The following is a 19,451-nucleotide window of genomic DNA, read 5'->3' as shown; positions in this document are numbered from 1 at the left end:
ATACGGGTCTGCAGAAAACTGGGTGGAGGCGTTTATCTGAAGGCTGACTAAGCAGGGTTATCCATGTGGTTAAAAATTCCATAGGTACTCTGTCACTTTAAGAGGAACAAAAAAGGTAACTGAGTAACTTCTCATTGTTTCCTATAAGCTTGGTGTCTCAGTTGTGCACTGTTGCACCCGTTGTTTGTTTGCTGTCATCTAAAGCTTATGCACTGCATTACATTTTGCAGTTGGCATGATGAAAGCCAGTTGTAGGTGCACCTATTCAACCTATTCTCCGACCTGGGGCCTAGTGTGGGAAAAGCATTACATGTTGCTGGCATTGACACAAAATCTAACAACTGCTAGCTGAAACTGTAGGCCGGAGATCTGAATCTGATAATGGCTTGTTTTTCAAGTGGTTTACAGATAGTGAAACTACATTTATGTTACTCAGTCGAAATTTTGAACAGGATGTTATGTTCCATAGTGTGAGATGTGCTTTTCTTCATTTGTCAAAAAACTGCACATCCAAAGCCAACATTTGTAAGACCCTAACAAACAAAAATCATTATTTCATGGTTACAACTTGTGATGATGCTCAGTTAAAATCGATACAATGAAGTTTAACGTCTTTGTTGTTGTCCCTTGCCGTGTTCATATTTAGGAAGCCCATGCAATGGTGACTTATTTGTTGATAGTTTTGTGTTTGGCATCTACCATAACAGATTTACAGGATTTAATGTTAAAGACAAAACAAAAATAGAATGGCTCTCATCTCTTTAACTCACTTTCAAAGAAGGCCCAAAAGTGCATAAAGACAACCAAAAGACAAGCCATTTGGCCTGCTTTGAACATCACTGACACTTTGTGGAGTTATCCAAGTGGCTGTAGAAAGTGGTAATGGTGGACTTAAAGGCAGCCTTATGTAAATGTGTTATATTCATGTAGATAAACCAGCAGAAGAAAGGGATTGACTCCAGACAAGGTGTTTTGCTATGTTACAAAACACAAACTCCAGACATTTTATATACACAAGCTATGTAGCACACTAAAAGCGAAAAACACAAGACAGAATAACATAAGACATCATTACAGAGGAAAAAAGTCGAAACTCAAAGTTGCCTCCTCAGCTTTGCTGCCACACATCTTCTCCCCTGGAATTGAAGTAAGCTTTTGGATAATCATAACAACACTGAATTTTCTTTAGCTGTAATACAGATAAATGCACCGCCTATGCACATCTTCAAGCTGAGTTTTAAACATAAAAGAAACATACAACAGAAGTGAAAAGATTTTCTTGTTACACCAAAAAGTTTCAAGACACGGCTGGAAGCATTATACACAAGTTTAAATGTTACAGGGGGAAACTTTTCTCGATGTTGAAGAAAAGGCAAAACTATTTGGTGAGGAGAAGAATAAATGTATTCCAAAATTGCTGAACTATTGATACAGATGATAAGTTGCATAATTTTATTGAACCTACAACTGCATTCAGTAAACCACACAACTCTCTGTGGGTATCTGGCGTGGTCTGTGTCATAGGGCTGAGCTAGTCGATTCATATTTATTTTTATCATTTATTTATTTATTTTATTTATTTTTAAATTCAGTCTTTCAGCCTATTCATCTGCTTTGAGAGGGATCGAGGTTCCACAGTTACCAACTCCATGAAAATTAAAGATTTAGCTATAAAGCCTGTCCATCTGTGCTTGGTCTTGGGGCTTATGTGATATCTCAGCAGGAGACCTGCTGGTGGTCTTGTCAAGACTGGCTTCCCTGCCATCACACTTTCAGACATTTAGAGTGGCGCCTGTCCACCTTTGGTTTTAAAAGTATTAATGCTAGTCGTGAAGCTTTTAATGCACTTACTTCAGGATAATTTGTTTTTGACAAGTCAAGTAATGGTATCTTCTCTTAATCCAGTCTCTTTATCCGTTTTGTACTCTGCCACGCTCTATTCAATTTTTATCTTCCGAATCGGTGCTATTTCTAAGTGGAGCATCAAGGTTTTAGTTAATCTTTTCATAAAATATGAATCCCATCACTAGAGTGTTTTCCCAGGTTTTACAGGTTGAATATTTCTGACTGAAACTGTAGTCATATTTTTCTCTTGTCAGACAACAAATTTTAAATTGTAGCCCATGAACTCGACAATCTAATTAGAAATTTCTCCAAAGCTGTTGTGCTTCAGTGATAAAACATTGTTTCCTGTGTTACAATAAAAGCTTAGCTGGTTATTGGTCGATGCTGGCATTTAAAAATATTACAAAGAAAGTTGGGGACTCAAAGTTGTGTTCTTAGCCTAATTGCGACATAGTGACTCAAAGCTTTTGAAAACCTCCGTTTACTGAGGACACACTGAAGCCTTTGTGAGACTTTACTGGTTTAATGTGTGCTTCCTCTTTGTCTAGTTTTTTTTTTTTCTGTTTTTCTTTTTTAAGATATTGCATCAAATATTAGTTTAACTGTTTGCAAACCATTGAACTGTGAATCGCAAATGCATTTAAAGCGGTAAGATAAGCACAGGTGCCTTCATTGTGTTCTAAGGATCACTGTCTGTGGACGTCCTGGGGGATCTGTTCTTAGATGGCATTATAATTACACGCTGTTTGGTTCATTATGAAAGGAGATCCATAAATTGAAAAATGAAGTTTGTGTAAGCCATTGCAGATATGACCATAAATTCTGTTTTAGGGTGCATTTTGCTCATACTAGCAGTAGAGCTGGGCGATATGAGATTTTTTCATATCACGATATGTTTTTTTCATTTCAGGCGATAACGATATCTATCACGATATAAGCCAAATAACTATATTTGTAAGATTTAAATGTGCCGTTGCTCACAAGTAAAATGTGAAATAATCAGCAGCTTGTTTTTATTTAAATATTTATTTCCCATAATAAGTTCAACAGGGTAGATGTACTTAAGGAACATGAGACTTTTTCAGATAAATAAAGGCAAATATTGCAAACTACACAAAAGGCAGCCGCTAAAGCGTTTAAGTTTCAAAATAGAACAAACGAAACAGACTAAATTGTCAATTCCACTTAGAAACAAAATATTAATTCTAAAAATAAATCTTAGTTTGTTTTACAGAAGAACAGACAAAACTGACTAACTTTTGTCAATATCAAATAAACTGAGAACTAAAAGGAAATTCTCAATCTCTCCTTGTTGTATAGCTGAGCTTTTCAAACAGTTTTAACAGTTACTTTAGTCTGACAAAAGCCGAATGACGAATTAGCGCTTCCAGTCAGAGACTGAGGCTACGTACACACGTACACGGGTATTTTTGAAAACGGAGATTTTCCGTTTTCGTTTTAAAAAATAATCCCGTCCACACATAAAGGCAGAAATGAAGGAAAACGCTGCTATGAACATGCCAAAGCAGCAGGTGGCGCTAGATTCCTAACCGTGCAGAAATGTTGGCCAATCAGAAGTCTAGAAGCCTCGGTGGGAAAAAGTAAACAAAGCTGCGGCATAGAAGCAGAACAGAGTCGTATGTGTGGGGGGACAGTAACTGTGTGTATATGTAAGCATTTAAACACTGCAGAGAGTAGAATTAACAGTAACAGTATTGTAGAAATTCATTTCACCGAAACAATAACGTGGCGCAGTGTGACGCATGCACCAGTTTATTGTATTTCCAGACTTGCTTTCGGCACAATTTACAGTGCACGCTACTCTGTTTTTTGTCAGACTTGAAATAGCCGAAATACCTTCACACTACGGAACTTCTATGGCTCTTCCGTTCGACAATCTCTCCGGCATTGGAACCATCATCTGTTTTCTCTTCGGTCACGCTCGGTTGATTTTTCTAGTCGGCACACTCATTTCCTCCATGACCCGCTGGCTGCTTCCCAAACAAACACACGTGCGGCTTGGCACTTGTGCTGTACGTAACAAGTCACGCGACGTGACGCTGCGGCTGTGATTGGTTCGGCTCTGCGCTACTTAGTTTGGATTGGCTGACCTTTTTTTATTTTTTATTTTTTTTTATTTTAAGAGGACAAGAGCGGCGAGGTCTATCGCGATAGCTTAATTTCTCTATCGAGTAAAAGTTATATCGCGATACATATCGTTATCGTTCTATCGCCCAGCTCTAACTAGCAGCAGTGGGTGTGCCTGTATTGGTCTGTCTTGCTGTAATGATGAGAGAAAATGACTTTGTCACATTTAATTTGTTGTGAGTGAAGTTGGAGGCGTGAAATTCTCCTGTGCCCATCAATTTACCAGAGGCCAAACAGTGGGGAAATGGACATTGAGTGCAGTAAAGAATTGATGTAACTTTTTCTTTCTTCCTGTCTCTTTCTTTTCATCTTGATTGCTTGTATTATGTCTTTTGTGTCACCTTTACAAAGTATCTGGTGTTTATTTTTTTTATTTTTTTCTCTCTGTCTCTTTCACTCAGGGACTTCCTTCCACGTGGCTCAGGCATTGTGACCCGCAGACCTCTAATTTTGCAGCTGATCAACAATAAAGCAGGTGAGTATGTCAGTCCTGTACACAGCCACATCCCAATCTCCTTTTGTAGCTGCCCTGCATATGGCCTCTCAGTCACAATGCCTCAAGCTAGGCACACTGTCTTCTATTTGCTGCTTTCATCCATTTAATATTTTCTCTCTCGCTCTCCCTTTCCTTTTTGTTCCCTTTGTCCTCTGTCTCCCCATCTCCCTTGTAAACGTTACCCTGTCACTGTGTGTAGAATATGCTGAATTCTTGCACTGCAAAGGAAAGAAGTTCGTGGATTTTGATGAAGTGCGGGCAGAAATTGAGGCAGAGACCGACAGGATAACAGGCTCCAACAAAGGCATCTCTCCTATCCCAATTAACCTGAGGGTGTACTCCCCACACGGTAATGGACACAAGTCTTTTTGAAACTTTAATCACAAAGTCCAGAAAATCATTTTTTAAAACTCTTTGCTCTAATGTACATATTAAGACCATTACCCCCCACACCCTTTTTTTTTCTAAGCCATTGCAGATACGACCATAAATTCTATTTCAGGGTGCATTTTGCTCATACTGTGAGTGTGAATGTTAATCCTCTGTTTCTCTTTAAAACTGATCATTGTTTTAGCACAGTACTGTCTGATAGGTTAATTTATTTATACAGCACACTTTTGAACTTTACAAATTAGCTTTCCAAAGGTCATTCTCTTATTGCTGGATGGTTCTTATAATAAAAGCCTTTGGGTCAGCTGTAGAAAGAAATAAAAGTCACTGTTGCATCCATGTGAATGATAAGCCATGTTAATGTAAATAACAAAATGTAAAGTAAAGCTGCAGGGCTATTGCAACTTTGCATGCTGAGATGGTGTGCTATAATCAGGGAATGCTGCAGCAATTTCCTGCATGCATGTAGATGTTTTCAGGGCTGTCAAGTTACAGATCACTTCTTGTGCCTCTAGTTGGTAATGGACAACACACCAATTATATGTCATGTTGCCCTTTATCATGTGTAGAACCCACAATGAAAATATCATGTACATTGAATGATCTTTTGCGCACAATGTCTGTTCTTGTTACCGGTACATGATGCTCTGACTGTGGCCTGGCATTGGCATTTAGTTGTATTTATGCGTGGAGTCTTATCAAGAATGCCTAGTGTGGAGCAGATTGGACAGTGTGCATTTGAGTTGGTTACTAAATGGCACTAAAATTTACTCTTGACTTCAAAATGGTGGATATCCTTTTTGGTTTAGGACTTGCCTACAATTTTATCTGTACTTCTTAATGTGTGACGTGTTTACCAAACCCTTAAAATAATACAGAATTAAGAATTTTTAAAACGTGTCACAGGCCTAGCTAGTATTAATAAATAGAACTGACCCAGTGTCAGTGCTTAGTCCTAATGAACTTAAAAATAACACCTTACTTGAGCAAACAATGATATGTATGGGTGTTTCCTATTTTCCATTCAAGAAACCTGATTATCTACTTTAATTCATCTGAAAAAAAATATGTGTTTAGGATTTATGTTGACTTCTGTCCTTCTATGACTCAGTGCTGAACCTGACACTGATTGACCTCCCGGGAATGACTAAGGTTGCTGTAGGAGATCAGCCACAAGACATAGAGCACCAGATCAGGGATATGCTGTTGCAATTCATTACCAAGGAAAGCTGTCTGATCCTGGCAGTCACTCCTGCCAACACTGATCTGGCCAACTCTGATGCTTTGAAGATTGCAAAGGAGGTGGACCCACAGGGTAAGCGTGCATCTTTGTAGTAGTCTAACATTCAAAGAGCAGGCCTCCAAACCCAAAGTTTTAATTAATACACTTTAACATTGCATGTTATGATGCCTATTACCTTACCTTTAATCTGCTACTCCTGTTTCATCTGCACTTTAGTGTGGAGCAAGTCTCCACATCTTATTTGGCCTCTGCCAGTGATGAAAGACACTGATGTAATATGTATTGTTGTGAACTGTTTGGAGTTACCAGGATTTGTGATTTAATTACACATAACATGTGATTTGAGTATCATTACATAGTTATACACAAACATCACCTCACTAAAGTAATAACACAAAAATCCCCTAATTTTCATGTAAATGGAGAGCACATTGACTAGTTGCTTGAAATGTGTAGTGAACTATGGTTACAAACCCAATTCCAAAAAGTGTTGGGACGCTGTGTAAAATGTAACTTAAAAAAATGAAATGATTTTTAAATCTCATAAACCTATATTTTATTTACAATAGAACACAAAACAAAGATCATTTAAAATGGACTGAGGCAAAGTGAAAAACTTTTCTGAGGTCAGGCAAATCAATTAAAAACATTAAATCAAAAATATGGTAAAGAAGACCCAGGACTGATGAGCATCTGAATTCCTAAAAGTTCAAAGTAGGGATCCTACACCGTAGTAAACATGGCCCTGTCTCAGGTTGTTGTTGTTGTTGTTGTTGTTGTTGGACATTTGCTGCCATCAAATTAATTTTATTTTTTTTCCCTTAAATTAGTACCTTTTCCCAGTTAGACACATAACATGTTTTTATAGTCTTATCTGAATGAAATATCACTCTGAGATTTGTAAATCATAAGAATTTATTTTCATGTTGGTTACAAATATCACATTTCTGAACGTTTGTATAACTACACTTAATTATGTGCAGGTCTGCGTACCATTGGTGTTATAACAAAACTGGATCTGATGGACGAAGGGACAGATGCGAAGGATATTTTTGAAAATAAACTTCTGCCACTGCGAAGGGGTGAGGATTATGCACATACTTACAGGAATATGCATTTACTTGGCTTTAATTTTACACCTGGAATGACTCTGTGTGTGCGTGTGTGTAGGTTACATAGGTGTGGTGAACCGCAGTCAGAAAGACATTGATGGGAGGAAAGACATTCGTGCTGCTCTGGCTGCTGAGAGAAAGTTCTTCTTGTCTCACCCAGCCTATAGACACATGGCAGAACGCATGGGTACACCACATCTACAGAAAGCACTTAACCAGGTTTGCTAGTGGTTGTCTTTTTAAATTTTGTTTTAAAAAATGTTATCTTATCTCTGCCATGCCACCGATATCCTAAAAATAAAAGGCTACCTTTTTTTCTATAGCAATTGACCAACCACATCAGGGATACCCTGCCTGGTCTGCGCAGTAAGTTGCAGAGTCAGCTTCTCTCCCTAGAGAAGGAGGTTGAGGAGTACAAGAACTTCCGTCCAGATGACCCGACACGGAAGACCAAGGCTTTGTTGCAGTACGTGCAAATTAATATTTCTCCTGAGAGAAATACAAACAGCATCATTAATTATCTTGTGCTGAAATAAAAGTAGAAAGGTTGTGATAAAATGCCTGTTTTACTTAAAATCAATACCACTTTTTTGTACCATTGATGTTAAGTGCTGTTATTACAGATAAATTTGTTTTAATGAACAGCAAGCAGGGTATTCACAAAGCCACATGTGTCCTTCATCAGGATGGTGCAGCAGTTTGGTGTGGACTTTGAGAAGTGCATTGAAGGCTCCGGGGACCAGGTGGACACCAATGAGCTTTCGGGTGGTGCCAAGATCAACCGCCTCTTTCATGAGCGCTTCCCCTTTGAACTAGTCAAGGTTAGTACTGTGGCATAACATGCATAAAACAAGCAGTCGGACTAGGGATGGGTATCGAAAACCGGTTCTTGTTGAGGACCGGTTCCCACTGTTTCAATTCCTAAGAATTGTTTGCCATTTTTGCAAACGATTTCCTTATCGATTCCAGTCGTCCCGAAGGACGTCACCACGTTGCGGAGCGTCATTTACCTGGCAGGAAACATGGCGGCTCAAATGCTCAAAAGTTTGGTTATACTTTACGAGAACGGATGTCAACAGGGCAACTTGCAAAGTAGATATTTCATTTAAAGGAGGAAACACTACAAATATGCAAAAGCATTTGCTCACAAAACACGCGATGACCTTAAATGAATGTCACGTTTTTAATTCCGCTCCGGACGCGTGAATCTCAACCCAGCAGCGGTAACGGTAATGCGGCAGGTAAATAATCAACTAACAGTGCATATTATGTTAGTGAGATCTGCCTTATTACAAAACCTACTATTACTGTGCGCTGCATTTAGGTGACCATGATGAGAGAGACAGACAGAGTCTGGCTGGCTCAGATGCTGGCAGTTCTCATTGCAGTTTACCGGTAGCGTCTCCTTTCAGGCCAGGATATACAAATGTCATGCACCCATTTGCCACAGCAGATGCCCCCGATTTTCGGTAAGTGAATGTGTTTAATTGTAGGCAGGGACATTACTGGATATTCTTGTGTAATTGCTACAGAATAATTTATGTTATACTTTGTTATTGCTACAGAAGAATATTTATTTTATTATTTTACATTTACAATTTTTTTTTTTCTTTTTCCTGGGGACCCTGTGACACCCCGTTGAAGAGCCGTAGGCTGGATCTCTTAAGATCTCACTGTTGGGTTTGTAAGGCCATGTTACTCCTAAATTTCTATTTTCTTCAAAGAGAATATATAAAACAAAGTTTTAAGGTAATTGACCTCAGTGTTCTCCTTTTTTAAAAAGAATCGATAAAGAATTGAATCGTTAAACAGAATCGAAAATGGAATCGGAATCGTGAAAATCTTATCAATACCCATCCCTAAGTCGGACACAGGGAATCAATCATATTTAGATCAACATGTACTTGGAAAGTTTGGCTTCTAGGTTTGATTTACATACAAAAAACCCCAAAACAACTTTATATCTTTTCTTTTATCCAGATTGTTTTTGATGAGAAGGAGCTACGGCGAGAAATCAGCCATGCAATCAAGAATGTCCACGGTGTCAGGCAAGTGGAATGGGACAAAAAACATCCTCCTCCCTTCGAAAAAGAAACTCAATAATTGCCTCTTTTCTGCTTCAACCTTAAATACTGCTGTAGCCACACACTTGATTTTCTCCCTTCATCAGAGCTTTTATTTTACTGCAATTCAAATTTCCATAATCAAGCCTTGGAATCATAGACTAAAAGTACCAATTAAAATTGGTGTATTCAGTAAGTGTTGTATGAGAATTTTAAATTTTTCTACTTTTCCTCAGTGTTCTTTCAATCCCTTTATCTCCTCACTGCAAAGCCACCCACTCCTTTTTTTTGTTACTGCCTGCCAAAGTATTCGGTTATAATGCGATTTTGTGTTACATGTATCTGTATTAGCTGCATTTGTGTTGTTGTGTATTCCTTAATGAAAATCTTCTGTCTGTCTTATCTCATTTGTCCTTGTGTGTTTTTAATTATACGCACATTCGGCCGTCTTTGGCACTTCATCTCCACTTCTCCTGTCATGTTTGTCAGTATTTTATTAAATTTTTTTTTGGGGGGGGTGTCTCATCGTGTGTGTGTGTGTGTGTGTGTGTGTGTGTATAAATTATATTTTATTTTATTTATTTTATTTTTTTTACCAACATCTCTGTTAACTGTCCCATCTGTCTGCCGCTGTGCCTCTGTCTCTCTGTGCATCCTCAGAACGGGACTGTTCACTCCAGACCTGGCGTTTGAGGCCATCGTGAAAAAGCAGATCGTTAAGCTGAAAACGCCCTGTCTCAAATGTATCGATCTGGTCATTCAGGAGCTCATCAACACAGTCAGGCAGTGCACCAACAAGGTACTGCAGGTGGTCCAGCATCTCCCGACCCAGAGACATTGGGCGGGGGAAAGCATGGGTGTGCCAGAGGGTGAACTGACACAGGACATTAGCATCTTCTTAGAAGATGTAGAGAAGCCTCTGCTAAGCTACCAGTGTTTATAAGGAGGATAAAGAGGAAAGTTCTGTGCAGTTTGCCCTGGCTTCACCCAGCCCCATGAGCTCTGTGTGCAGGCAGCGCTGTCGTGTTTTGGAGTGTTGTGACGGGTAACGTGTTGTTGTGGATAAGAGATGTTTTCTGGACTGAACATCTCAAGTCTCTCCTGGACAAGCTGCAGGTCTCACAACTCGATGCAGAATGCCAGTGAAATATAGGGTGGTCTGTAAGGTGCAAATTTGGCATTAGTCATCACCATATTCACCTCATTTAAGAGCGACTAGCTAGTGAAGGAAGAGATGTGAAGTATATCTGCAGCTTGTCTTTAACCGCTGCTTGGTTTTGTCTGTTTGTGCCTAGAAATGACTAACTGAACAACAACTTCTCTTTTTATTTCCTCTTTTTTCCCTTTCCTCTCTTTTCAATTTTTCTTTCTTCAATTCCTGCCTCCTGCTGTCTCTCTACCTCCTTAACCAAATTCAATCGACCCAATGACCTCTCAGAACGGGGCTCTTCACCCCTGACCTGGCTTTCGAGGCGATTGTCAAAAAGCAGATCCTCAAACTCAAAGAGCCCAGCCTTAAATGTGTGGACCTGGTGGTTTCTGAGCTCACCGCACTCGTCATGAAGTGTGCAGTTAAGGTAACCAGGGACACACCAGCCAGGAAGATGGCATTTAAAAAAAGGGATTCATTTTCTTTGTAAATGTGTATCACCGTCATCGAGTTTTCACCCCAGTGAAATCAACTCCAGACAACTCTTTGCCACCACACCATCTGTGTCCACTGCATTGAATGTGTGCATCCTCCCCCTGCCGTCTTCGTACTTTTAGAAGTTGCCACGCCATTTGGCATCTTCTTGGCGCGTCAGATTTGCTCACATTTGAAATATTAAACACAACTATAAATTTCCACCAGCTGTCTCCCACGTGCTGCTGGACCTAAGCATCAGCTCATTAGAGCATTTTTTCCCCCCCACCTCCACATTGCTTCTGGTCTGTCTGAGCAGAGGCGAGCCCACCGCTGCTCCCTTTCTGACCCACATGACAGACTGACATTCTGTTATCTGCTGAACCGGATGGAAAGGGAACAATGTGAGTCGGGGTGGGGGAGCTGAGATGATATTCAGAGCCCTAAGGGCTCTGTGGGTGCTGTGACAGCTTGAATGAAGCGTTTCCATAGCAACAACTCTACACTACCATCTTGTGGACAGATGAAGGCTCTGCATCTAAAGACATGATTTAAAAAAAAAAAAAAAATCTGCTCTGTTACCCAGGCATCCATAGTCCCTGTCTTTTTCTCTGCCTCACCCACCCTGCTATTTCTCATCCAGTCTTCATTAATATAACTACTACAGTCAGCTAGAGACGACTGTTTTACACACACTCACAAAAATACAGGATTATGCCAACAACAAATATCGAGTGCGACAAAATTGGATCTTTTGTGAAGTCATCTCTGGCTGATTCTGCCACCTTATATAACAGACGGTCATTGTGGCTTTAAAGTCTGTTTATGTGCGTGTGCTGGATTGTGATTGCCTGGATATGTGTGACACTGCAATGTCACTTGACTATCTCTTTCCCTTTTCTTTGTTTCCTACTTATTTTCACTTCTCACTCCTGTTTCTCTCTGATACTTATTGGTAAGTCTTATTAAGCTCAAGCTCACATGTAAGTGTGCATGTGTCTCAGTTCAAGGCCGCAGTTATGTGTTTTTGTTGCCTTTCAGCTCAACTCCTACCCCAGACTGAGAGAGGAGACTGAGAGAATTGTCACAACTCATGTCAGAGAAAGAGAAGGGAAGGCCAAGGACCAGGTGAGATGCTGGCATGCTGATTAAACATTAGTTATCATTTTTCACGTGCAAAAAATGCATCTACAGTTCCTGTGTAACCTCAGTCCAGTAGTTGTATGTTTGTTTTTTTTAAACCTGTCCTGTCAAACTTTTTTTTTCTTTTCTTTGTTGTGCCGAACATATTTTTGCTTTCCCAAGTAGAGCACAGTAGACTGTGTATGCTATTTTATTTATTTACGTTATTATTCATATTAATGTCCTGTGGTTGTTACGCTGGAGCAGACTGGGGGTAAAGGCCAGATAGGTGAAAGATGAGAGAAGAAAGCAGAGAACTAGAAAAAGAAAAGAGAGAAGGGAAAAAATAGCAAAGAATGGGATCGGGAGGGGGGTCGAGAGTGAAGTAAACAGACACGCTGGGTCTCCAACTGCTGTTTCTGTAACAAAGCACACACTGATGATACATGGCACCAAAAAGACAAAACAGAGGGAGGTACACAAACAGATATACCATTTTGCTGACAGAGAGAAAGACAGAGACAGACAGGGAGAAAGACAGAGACCCTCCAAGGGGGCAGGCCAGCAAACACACCAAAATGCCCAGTCACGCACCCCAGAGCCACCAAGCGCACGAGGAGGTTGGGGGGGGGGGAGTGACACATGAAGTTATGATATAAGTATAATTAATAAATATTATAGTTTGTAATGTGAAGAAGTTCATAGTTATTGTTTTTTACTGTTATTATTGTATTACATTGTTGCTTTTTAATACCATTTTTATATTGTTAAGCACTTTGTGCAGCATCGGCTGTTTGAAATGTGCTATATAAATAAATTTGACCTTAACATTTTAACACCTAGCATTAACTGTATCAATGACTCATCGAGCATTTTTAGTTTCTACATCTGCTGATCTTCCATCTGAAACACGAAGAAGCACATTTTTCCTTTTTAAAAACACCCTTAATCTCCCTGCAATTCTTTATCGGTAATTTAAGGTCATGCTATGCTAGTTGCCCTCTTGGTGTCTGCATGCATTCTTCCCAGTGACGCACAACCATGTTATAAAATGTTTTGTCTCAAGTCTATTCATATTTGTGGTTATCAGAGCTGCAGGTGGATGCATACATTTAAGAAAAAAAAAACAGATGCCTGTTATATCCTGTATATTATAACACTGCATGCATTATCAGGTTTTTTTTTTTCCATAAGGTTTGCAACTGTGTGTGTGTGTGTGTGTGTGTGTAGTCCTAGTCATCATTGGTATTTAGTGCTGCAAGTGAATTCGTAACTGATAGTTTGACCAAATGAGTCAACATAGATTCTAATCTCTTTAATATTCAGGGGAAAAAAGTTTAATTGGCCACATGTGCTTTAAATATATTCCAACTTCCTGTTAATTTGACTCATTTCTGCTAAATTTTCACAGAAATCTGGCTTCTGAGAGAGAAGGAAAAACGTATTTATTTCGTTTCAGGTTTAAATTGTCCACGCTAGAGTTTCAGTCCTGGTAGCAACACTTTTAACCAGAAATCAAAACAAGTTGAGCTGAAATTCCTATTCTCAACTCCACTGCATCACTAATGCAGTACTGATGGGCTGTATCACAATGACTGTGTGAATTTAGTTTTAAATGTCAGGGTTTATTTTTGTTCAGTGTGTAATATCACAAGGGAGACTTTCTATTTTGTGCTCACTGTAATTGGTGTTTAATTGTGTCATAACACAATCATAATCATAACTTTCTGCTAAGGTTCTGCTGCTGATTGACATTGAGCTGTCCTACATCAACACCAACCATGAGGACTTCATAGGCTTTGCTAAGTAAGTACCCCTCTCACCTCCACCTTCTCCAGCCCAATTTACAGCCTGCTGTCTGTGACAAGTGTCTCACTGAGGGCAAGTTTGATGAACTTTAATTTGCCTTTTGTCCGAACGTGTGGTTCCATTGATTTTTTTTTTTCTTGATTTTTTTTTTTTTTTTAAAAAGAAAAGACATGTAATACGATAACTTTCAGCAATCAATACGCATGCAATCCAGCTCTCACTTTAGACCCTTGACAATCACTGCACTGCTCCTGAGTCCAGTCATTTCCTATAATAAGTTTGTGTCCATAGATGATTGTCTGAAAATGCTAGCCAAGGCACTATGTAGCTTGTTTTCCCTTCCATAGTTTTCCGTGGTGTCTGTCATATAAATGGCACGCACACAGCAGTCTGGCTCACAGCTCTGCACACTTTCAGTAGAATGTGCATGTGTCGTATACTGATTAACTATGAGAGAGTAAACCCGTTGGTTTGGTTTGAAATTGGAGAGTGAAGTAATTATGCATTTTTAGAGAAACTAGTTTCTGCTCTCTAGTTTCTAGTCACATGGTTGTGGAGAAGTCCCAATGAAAAGCAGAGGAGCGATAGATGGGGTAAAGATTACTGGAGTCAACAGCAAGTCGATGAGTGGGTAAAGACTTCACAAAAAGTGTTAGTTTGTGTCAAATCAAAGTAGGCGGCTTAAGCCAAACCGAACATCCGTGTTACCTCCCGCTGATGGTATTGGATGTTAGCAAGCTTACAGGGTTGCAGTTGGATGATTTGGACTATTGAGTGCAGAGCTCCAGCTTATAATTACATACATGTTGTAAACTACTGTGCCTCAGTGTGCAGCATGCCAATTAGTCATTTAGCACATATCTCTCCCTCTCAGTAAAGTGGATGTTACATTGATCAAGGTCACTTTAGATGCCGACTTCTCCCCACTGCTTGCTGAGCCTCCAAACAAAGTCAAGCATGCTCGGTTGCTTGACTATAAACACTACTTATGTTGGCAATGAAGAGAGAAAGTGCTGACGTTTTACTGCATTGACTTTAGATGCTTTTGTGCACTGGAAACTAATTTGCACATTGCAAAGTGTTCACTGCGTTTGTGGTATATCCCTAAGCAGTTTGTGGTTGAATTCGTGTTCTTTTTAGCATAGTAGTTACAGTAGCATGTAGTTGAGTGACGCTTCCCTGCTCTGTGTGGGTTGTTTCATTGACCAATAACAAAGCAAGCCCCAGAGTGTGTGCGTGTGTGAAGGTTTATCCTCTGCATGGCAAGCGGATTGATGAAACTTGTCGGCGGTAAGCAAGGGCTGTTTAACGGTTCTCATGACATCACTTTCAGTCTTGACTACAGAAGGCTGGATGATGGTAGCTCCCCAGTGTACGGCAACAACAGGTGGGCAAACAGAAAAGATTGAGGGTTTTGTCTTATAGCATTTGTAAGACCATTATAGTCCCCATGTAGTGCAAATTCTTCCCCAGCCTACTTCCACATCCATGTGTGTATGTATTGGTTCAATAATAATGACGCCATGAACATCTTAGCTAAACCCACACAAGTCACTTGTGAATACTTGTGTATTTTAGAGATGTGGTATAAGGTGTGTTGTGATCTCTTTATGTGATGACAGTGCTCAGCAGAGGAACACGGCTGCGAACAAGAAGAGGGCCATACCGAACCAGGTATGTTTGCTCGGTCAGCTTTTCACCAATCCCAGATTTAATCTTCCTTTACTGACGCCTCCCATTACCAACCTGTTAATAAACCTAGTGAGCATACCTGACATAACTTAGCAGTGATAAAGACCCTTGGCCATTAATCTATCTTGACCTACCTAACTGTTAATGACACTGACTGTATCCAGTCCCAATCTTTTCTAATCCTCATGTTCAACTGGCTGGTCTTTGCCAATATTGTTACAAAGCTGGTACCTCTCCTTTTCTATTTTATTCAGTGTTTTGTTGAAAAGTTTGTTTAAATTGTAAAGTGTATTTGAGGCAATTTTTAATATGATTGTATTCCCGCTAATTAGCCTCAATGGCATTTTCAGTAAGGGGAGAGTTGCCTTAGTGAACTTAAAGAAGACCCTGCTTCACTGCTTTATTGTTATTTATTTATTTATTTTTAACGAGCATTTGTCTCTGGCTGTTATTAATTGCTGTTTGCATGTGATCTAGGCATGATGGTGTGAAGCAAAGTAGCAATTGATCCCCAAATTATATTGATTGTTTTGCCTTCCCATTAACTCACAAGCATCCTTTGCTACAGAATACAGAATGTGCATGGATCCTGCACCTATCAACTGAGCAACAAATATGACATAACCAAATTGTGGTATACTTGAAGTAATTCTAATTGCATGTAATTCTCTTGCTCTCTCTTTCTCTCTATACCTCTTTCTCCTCTCTCTTCATCTTCCTTTCTCTGGTTGCCAAATGGATTTCCTCTGTTTTCCTCCTGTGTGTGTGCACTTCCTTCAAACTGTCATTCCTGCCATTTTACCATCTTCTTTTCAACCTTCCTCATTACTGCTTCACTCCTCTTCTTCTCCTCTTTCCTCCTACATCTTGTCCTTCATCTTCATTTCTTTGCTTCCTTACCTTATTTATTTTGGCTTTGATTTTATACTACTCCCCCCTTTTTTTTTTTTTTTTTTTTTTTTGGCTTTAATCTCCCCCCTCCCCCCCTCCTGTTACTGCAGGGTGAGATTCTGGTAAGTACCCCTCAAACCCACACCCTGCCCGGGGCAGTAGGGGTAACTCATGCAGAAGAACTGAGGCCATCACAGAAAGGTCAGCTGGTATAGTTAGGCTTCAAAAACAGGCTGCTATGAAATAACTGTTTAAACAGCTAGCTATAGCAAATAGCACTTTATACTTTCATCATAATGAATTGTTGTACCTCTCTGCAGCTTGACGCACTAGGAGAGGTCTACGAGGAAAAGGTAGAGTCTCAGGACTGACTTAAAGTGATATCAATTACAATTCTGACATCAGCACGCAGTCCAGTAATTTGGACTGTCTTTAGAGTAACACTCGGCACATTGACTTCTGTAATTCATCACTTTAATATGACAGTAATTGTCATTAATTCTACATTTTGGTTGCTACTAACATTTTCTCTATTGAATAATATGAAAAAGATATGAATTATTTTGTGCCCATAAAGGCTTTTGGCACTTGGCAGTGCTTTGTTCTCTCTGTTAAGGACCAGAGAAAGATAACAAGGAACTCTTCCACCAGTAACCGTGGAGGCGTCAGTTCTCCTGTCCTTGGGTTTTTACCTCTGCTGCTGCCTCATGCATGGTGACTCAAAAGTTTGCCTTGTGGAAATCATCCGAAGTGTCGCTGGGGACAAAATGGGTATTGAGAGTGGAACAAATAATAATAATAATAATAATTACTCATTTCCTTTATGGATTGGTTGTTAGATTAAATTCATTACATTCTAAAAGATACCTTCTTACTAATCAAAGCTGTATTTGTACTATGATTGATTATGACTTTGGGATTTCTTTAATTAAATGAAATGTTTTGGGGGTTTTGGTCATTTTGATTTTCTTTTTTTAATATTTGACAAGACAAATTCAAAATGTCATTATTTTTATTTTTTTACACCAATCCTATGAATTTCTTTCCTTTGACTCTGATGTAATCTAACACCTTTAATTAACCATTGCATCACAAAAATTTAGATTTAACTGACTACAGAAACAAGAACATCTCACCTGTGAAATCCTCACATCGCTTATGCAAGCTTACATTAAAACAGGAAGCAGTATTTCTACCTGCCTTAAATCCCCTGGATTTAAGTCCTTTTATTGCTCTGAAAAGTTACGTTATGTTCATGCCAAGGCAAACTACCACGACTAGCTTCTGCATTCCTAACTCCTCTCCCATGTTTATGTTGGCGCTTTTGAACCAATTAACCTTTATTTCCCATTGCTCACTCCAGTCCTCTCCTGGGTGGAAAAGGAGTGCAGGAGAGAGGTCTAAAGCAGGTTTTGAAATGGACATTTCCACTTAGATGCAGTCTGCAAAAAAGCACACTTCTCAAAGATAGTTTCACATACTGCACTTGAAATGCATGAAGCTCTGTGTGAGAAAATGGAGAGACCATGGTTACACTGGTTTCTCCATAATGCATGGACTCTTCCTAAATTGATTCCCTCTCCAGCTCTCCACTTCAGATTTTTCTTTGCTTTTAAATTTTTTGTCCCGCTTGTGATCTCTGCTAACTCCGTCCATCTGCTTGGCTCTGTGTTTAATCTCCTTCGCTACAAATCACTTTTCCTTCTTTACCTCTTTCTTTTAAAATCAAGTAATTAACACTCTTTTCTCAAAGTTCAGCTAAACCCATTAACAATGCTGCTCTCTAACTTCCAGTGCATAGGCTAGGCTTTACTGACCCGCTGGCATTAACATACCACCGTCGACCTTTGGTTTTTGACTTTGTATCAGAGCAGCCATGCTGTGGGTACTATCAGGACCCATTTGGTCATTTCCTTACTGTGGACTATAGACAATGAGGCCTACATCCCTCTTTTCAACCTTGTAATGCTTTTGTATATAGTCATCCATATTACATGTGTATATACTAGATAAATGTGCATGTTTTTCTGTTCTTTAGTCACTCCATTTTGTCATAGTTTAGCATTTTCAGATTCTCTCTTTTGTGATACCTAGTTAAGTAAATTAGATTTGTTTAGGTACAATGTTTAATATGTACATAAAAAGAAAAAAACACAAACATACCAAGGCCCAGCAGGTAAGCGGGTAAGGTTTTATTGTTGTTAAATCCCATAATTAATGGAACTTTATGGGATCCACATTTCGCCAGTGCATGAACCTCATTGTTAAAGCTTTCCCTCAATCCTCCTGGTACCCCTCTCTCCCTACAACCCTTCTCCGTCATATTCTCCTGACCATACAGGTGATCAGGAAAGGCTGGCTAACCATCAACATCAGCATCATGAAAGGAGGCTCCAAGGAATACTGGTTTGTCCTGACTGCTGAGTCCCTGTCCTGGTACAAAAATGAGGAGGTGAGAAGAGTTGCTGTGTGGTTAAGACGCTGCTGCTAATATAAACTATCCCAAATGAGGATTTGGTGTCATTTCCCAGCCTAGCCTAACCAATGTGCAGACTACTGTTCAGCTGCAGCCTGATGAACAGGTAGTCTGAACACTGGGCAGGCGAGGTGGGGGTTGAGGGGTGAGAAGGACTCTGATGGGAGGAAGGACCCAGAGGTCATTACGTCTGCATGCTGCAACTGTAGGACCGAGGACACAAAGAGTAAATATTATCTCAGTAATCATACATATGAAGAAAAAGCCACGTGTATATAGGAACTGCTTATTACTAAAACAACAGAAAACTTAAAATTTAAGTTTTTTGTGTGAAAATGCAGCATTACATGAAACATTTTAACCATTACAACAATATGTTTAAAGTGACTCAGGCGAGTGACTCGTGCCAGCCCCTCTTGGCTAAACAGCAGTGTCTAAATATGTTTTGTAGAAAAGATATGTACTGAGTCTCGAATTCAAGGAAAGGAGACAAATGTTCACTCCAAGAAGCATGCGTGCCCTGATGGATAAACTTAAAAT

General features: G+C 39.6%; 1 protein-coding gene across 5 annotated transcripts in view; it reads left to right on the top strand.

The window, feature by feature from the left end:
* Positions 1-19,451, top strand: part of dnm2a (dynamin 2a) — a 34,183-nt gene that overhangs the window by 6,675 nt on the left and 8,057 nt on the right. For 2 of the 5 annotated variants that reach the window (XM_082531195.1, XM_082531193.1), the window contains exons 2-15: positions 4,395-4,468; positions 4,689-4,838; positions 5,991-6,194; positions 7,106-7,204; positions 7,293-7,453; positions 7,558-7,700; positions 7,920-8,055; positions 9,215-9,282; positions 9,958-10,096; positions 11,963-12,049; positions 13,779-13,849; positions 15,475-15,526; positions 16,546-16,557; positions 18,777-18,887. In XM_082531195.1, the coding sequence (XP_082387321.1) occupies positions 4,395-4,468; positions 4,689-4,838; positions 5,991-6,194; positions 7,106-7,204; positions 7,293-7,453; positions 7,558-7,700; positions 7,920-8,055; positions 9,215-9,282; positions 9,958-10,096; positions 11,963-12,049; positions 13,779-13,849; positions 15,475-15,526; positions 16,546-16,557; positions 18,777-18,887 (1,507 nt within the window). Of the gene's footprint in view, positions 1-4,394; positions 4,469-4,688; positions 4,839-5,990; positions 6,195-7,105; positions 7,205-7,292; positions 7,454-7,557; positions 7,701-7,919; positions 8,056-9,214; positions 9,283-9,957; positions 10,097-10,735; positions 10,875-11,962; positions 12,050-13,778; positions 13,850-15,474; positions 15,527-16,545; positions 16,558-18,776; positions 18,888-19,451 lie in introns of all 5 variants that reach the window. The other 3 variants (XM_082531196.1, XM_082531197.1, XM_082531194.1) reach the window with 3 other exon arrangements.

This window comes from Aulonocara stuartgranti (genome assembly GCF_965226115.1).
Source record: "Aulonocara stuartgranti genome assembly, chromosome: 4".
NCBI classification, from domain to species: Eukaryota; Metazoa; Chordata; class Actinopteri; order Cichliformes; family Cichlidae; genus Aulonocara; species Aulonocara stuartgranti.
The sequence above is the reverse complement of the archived record's forward strand: the minus strand, read 5'-3'. Positions and strand labels throughout refer to the sequence as shown.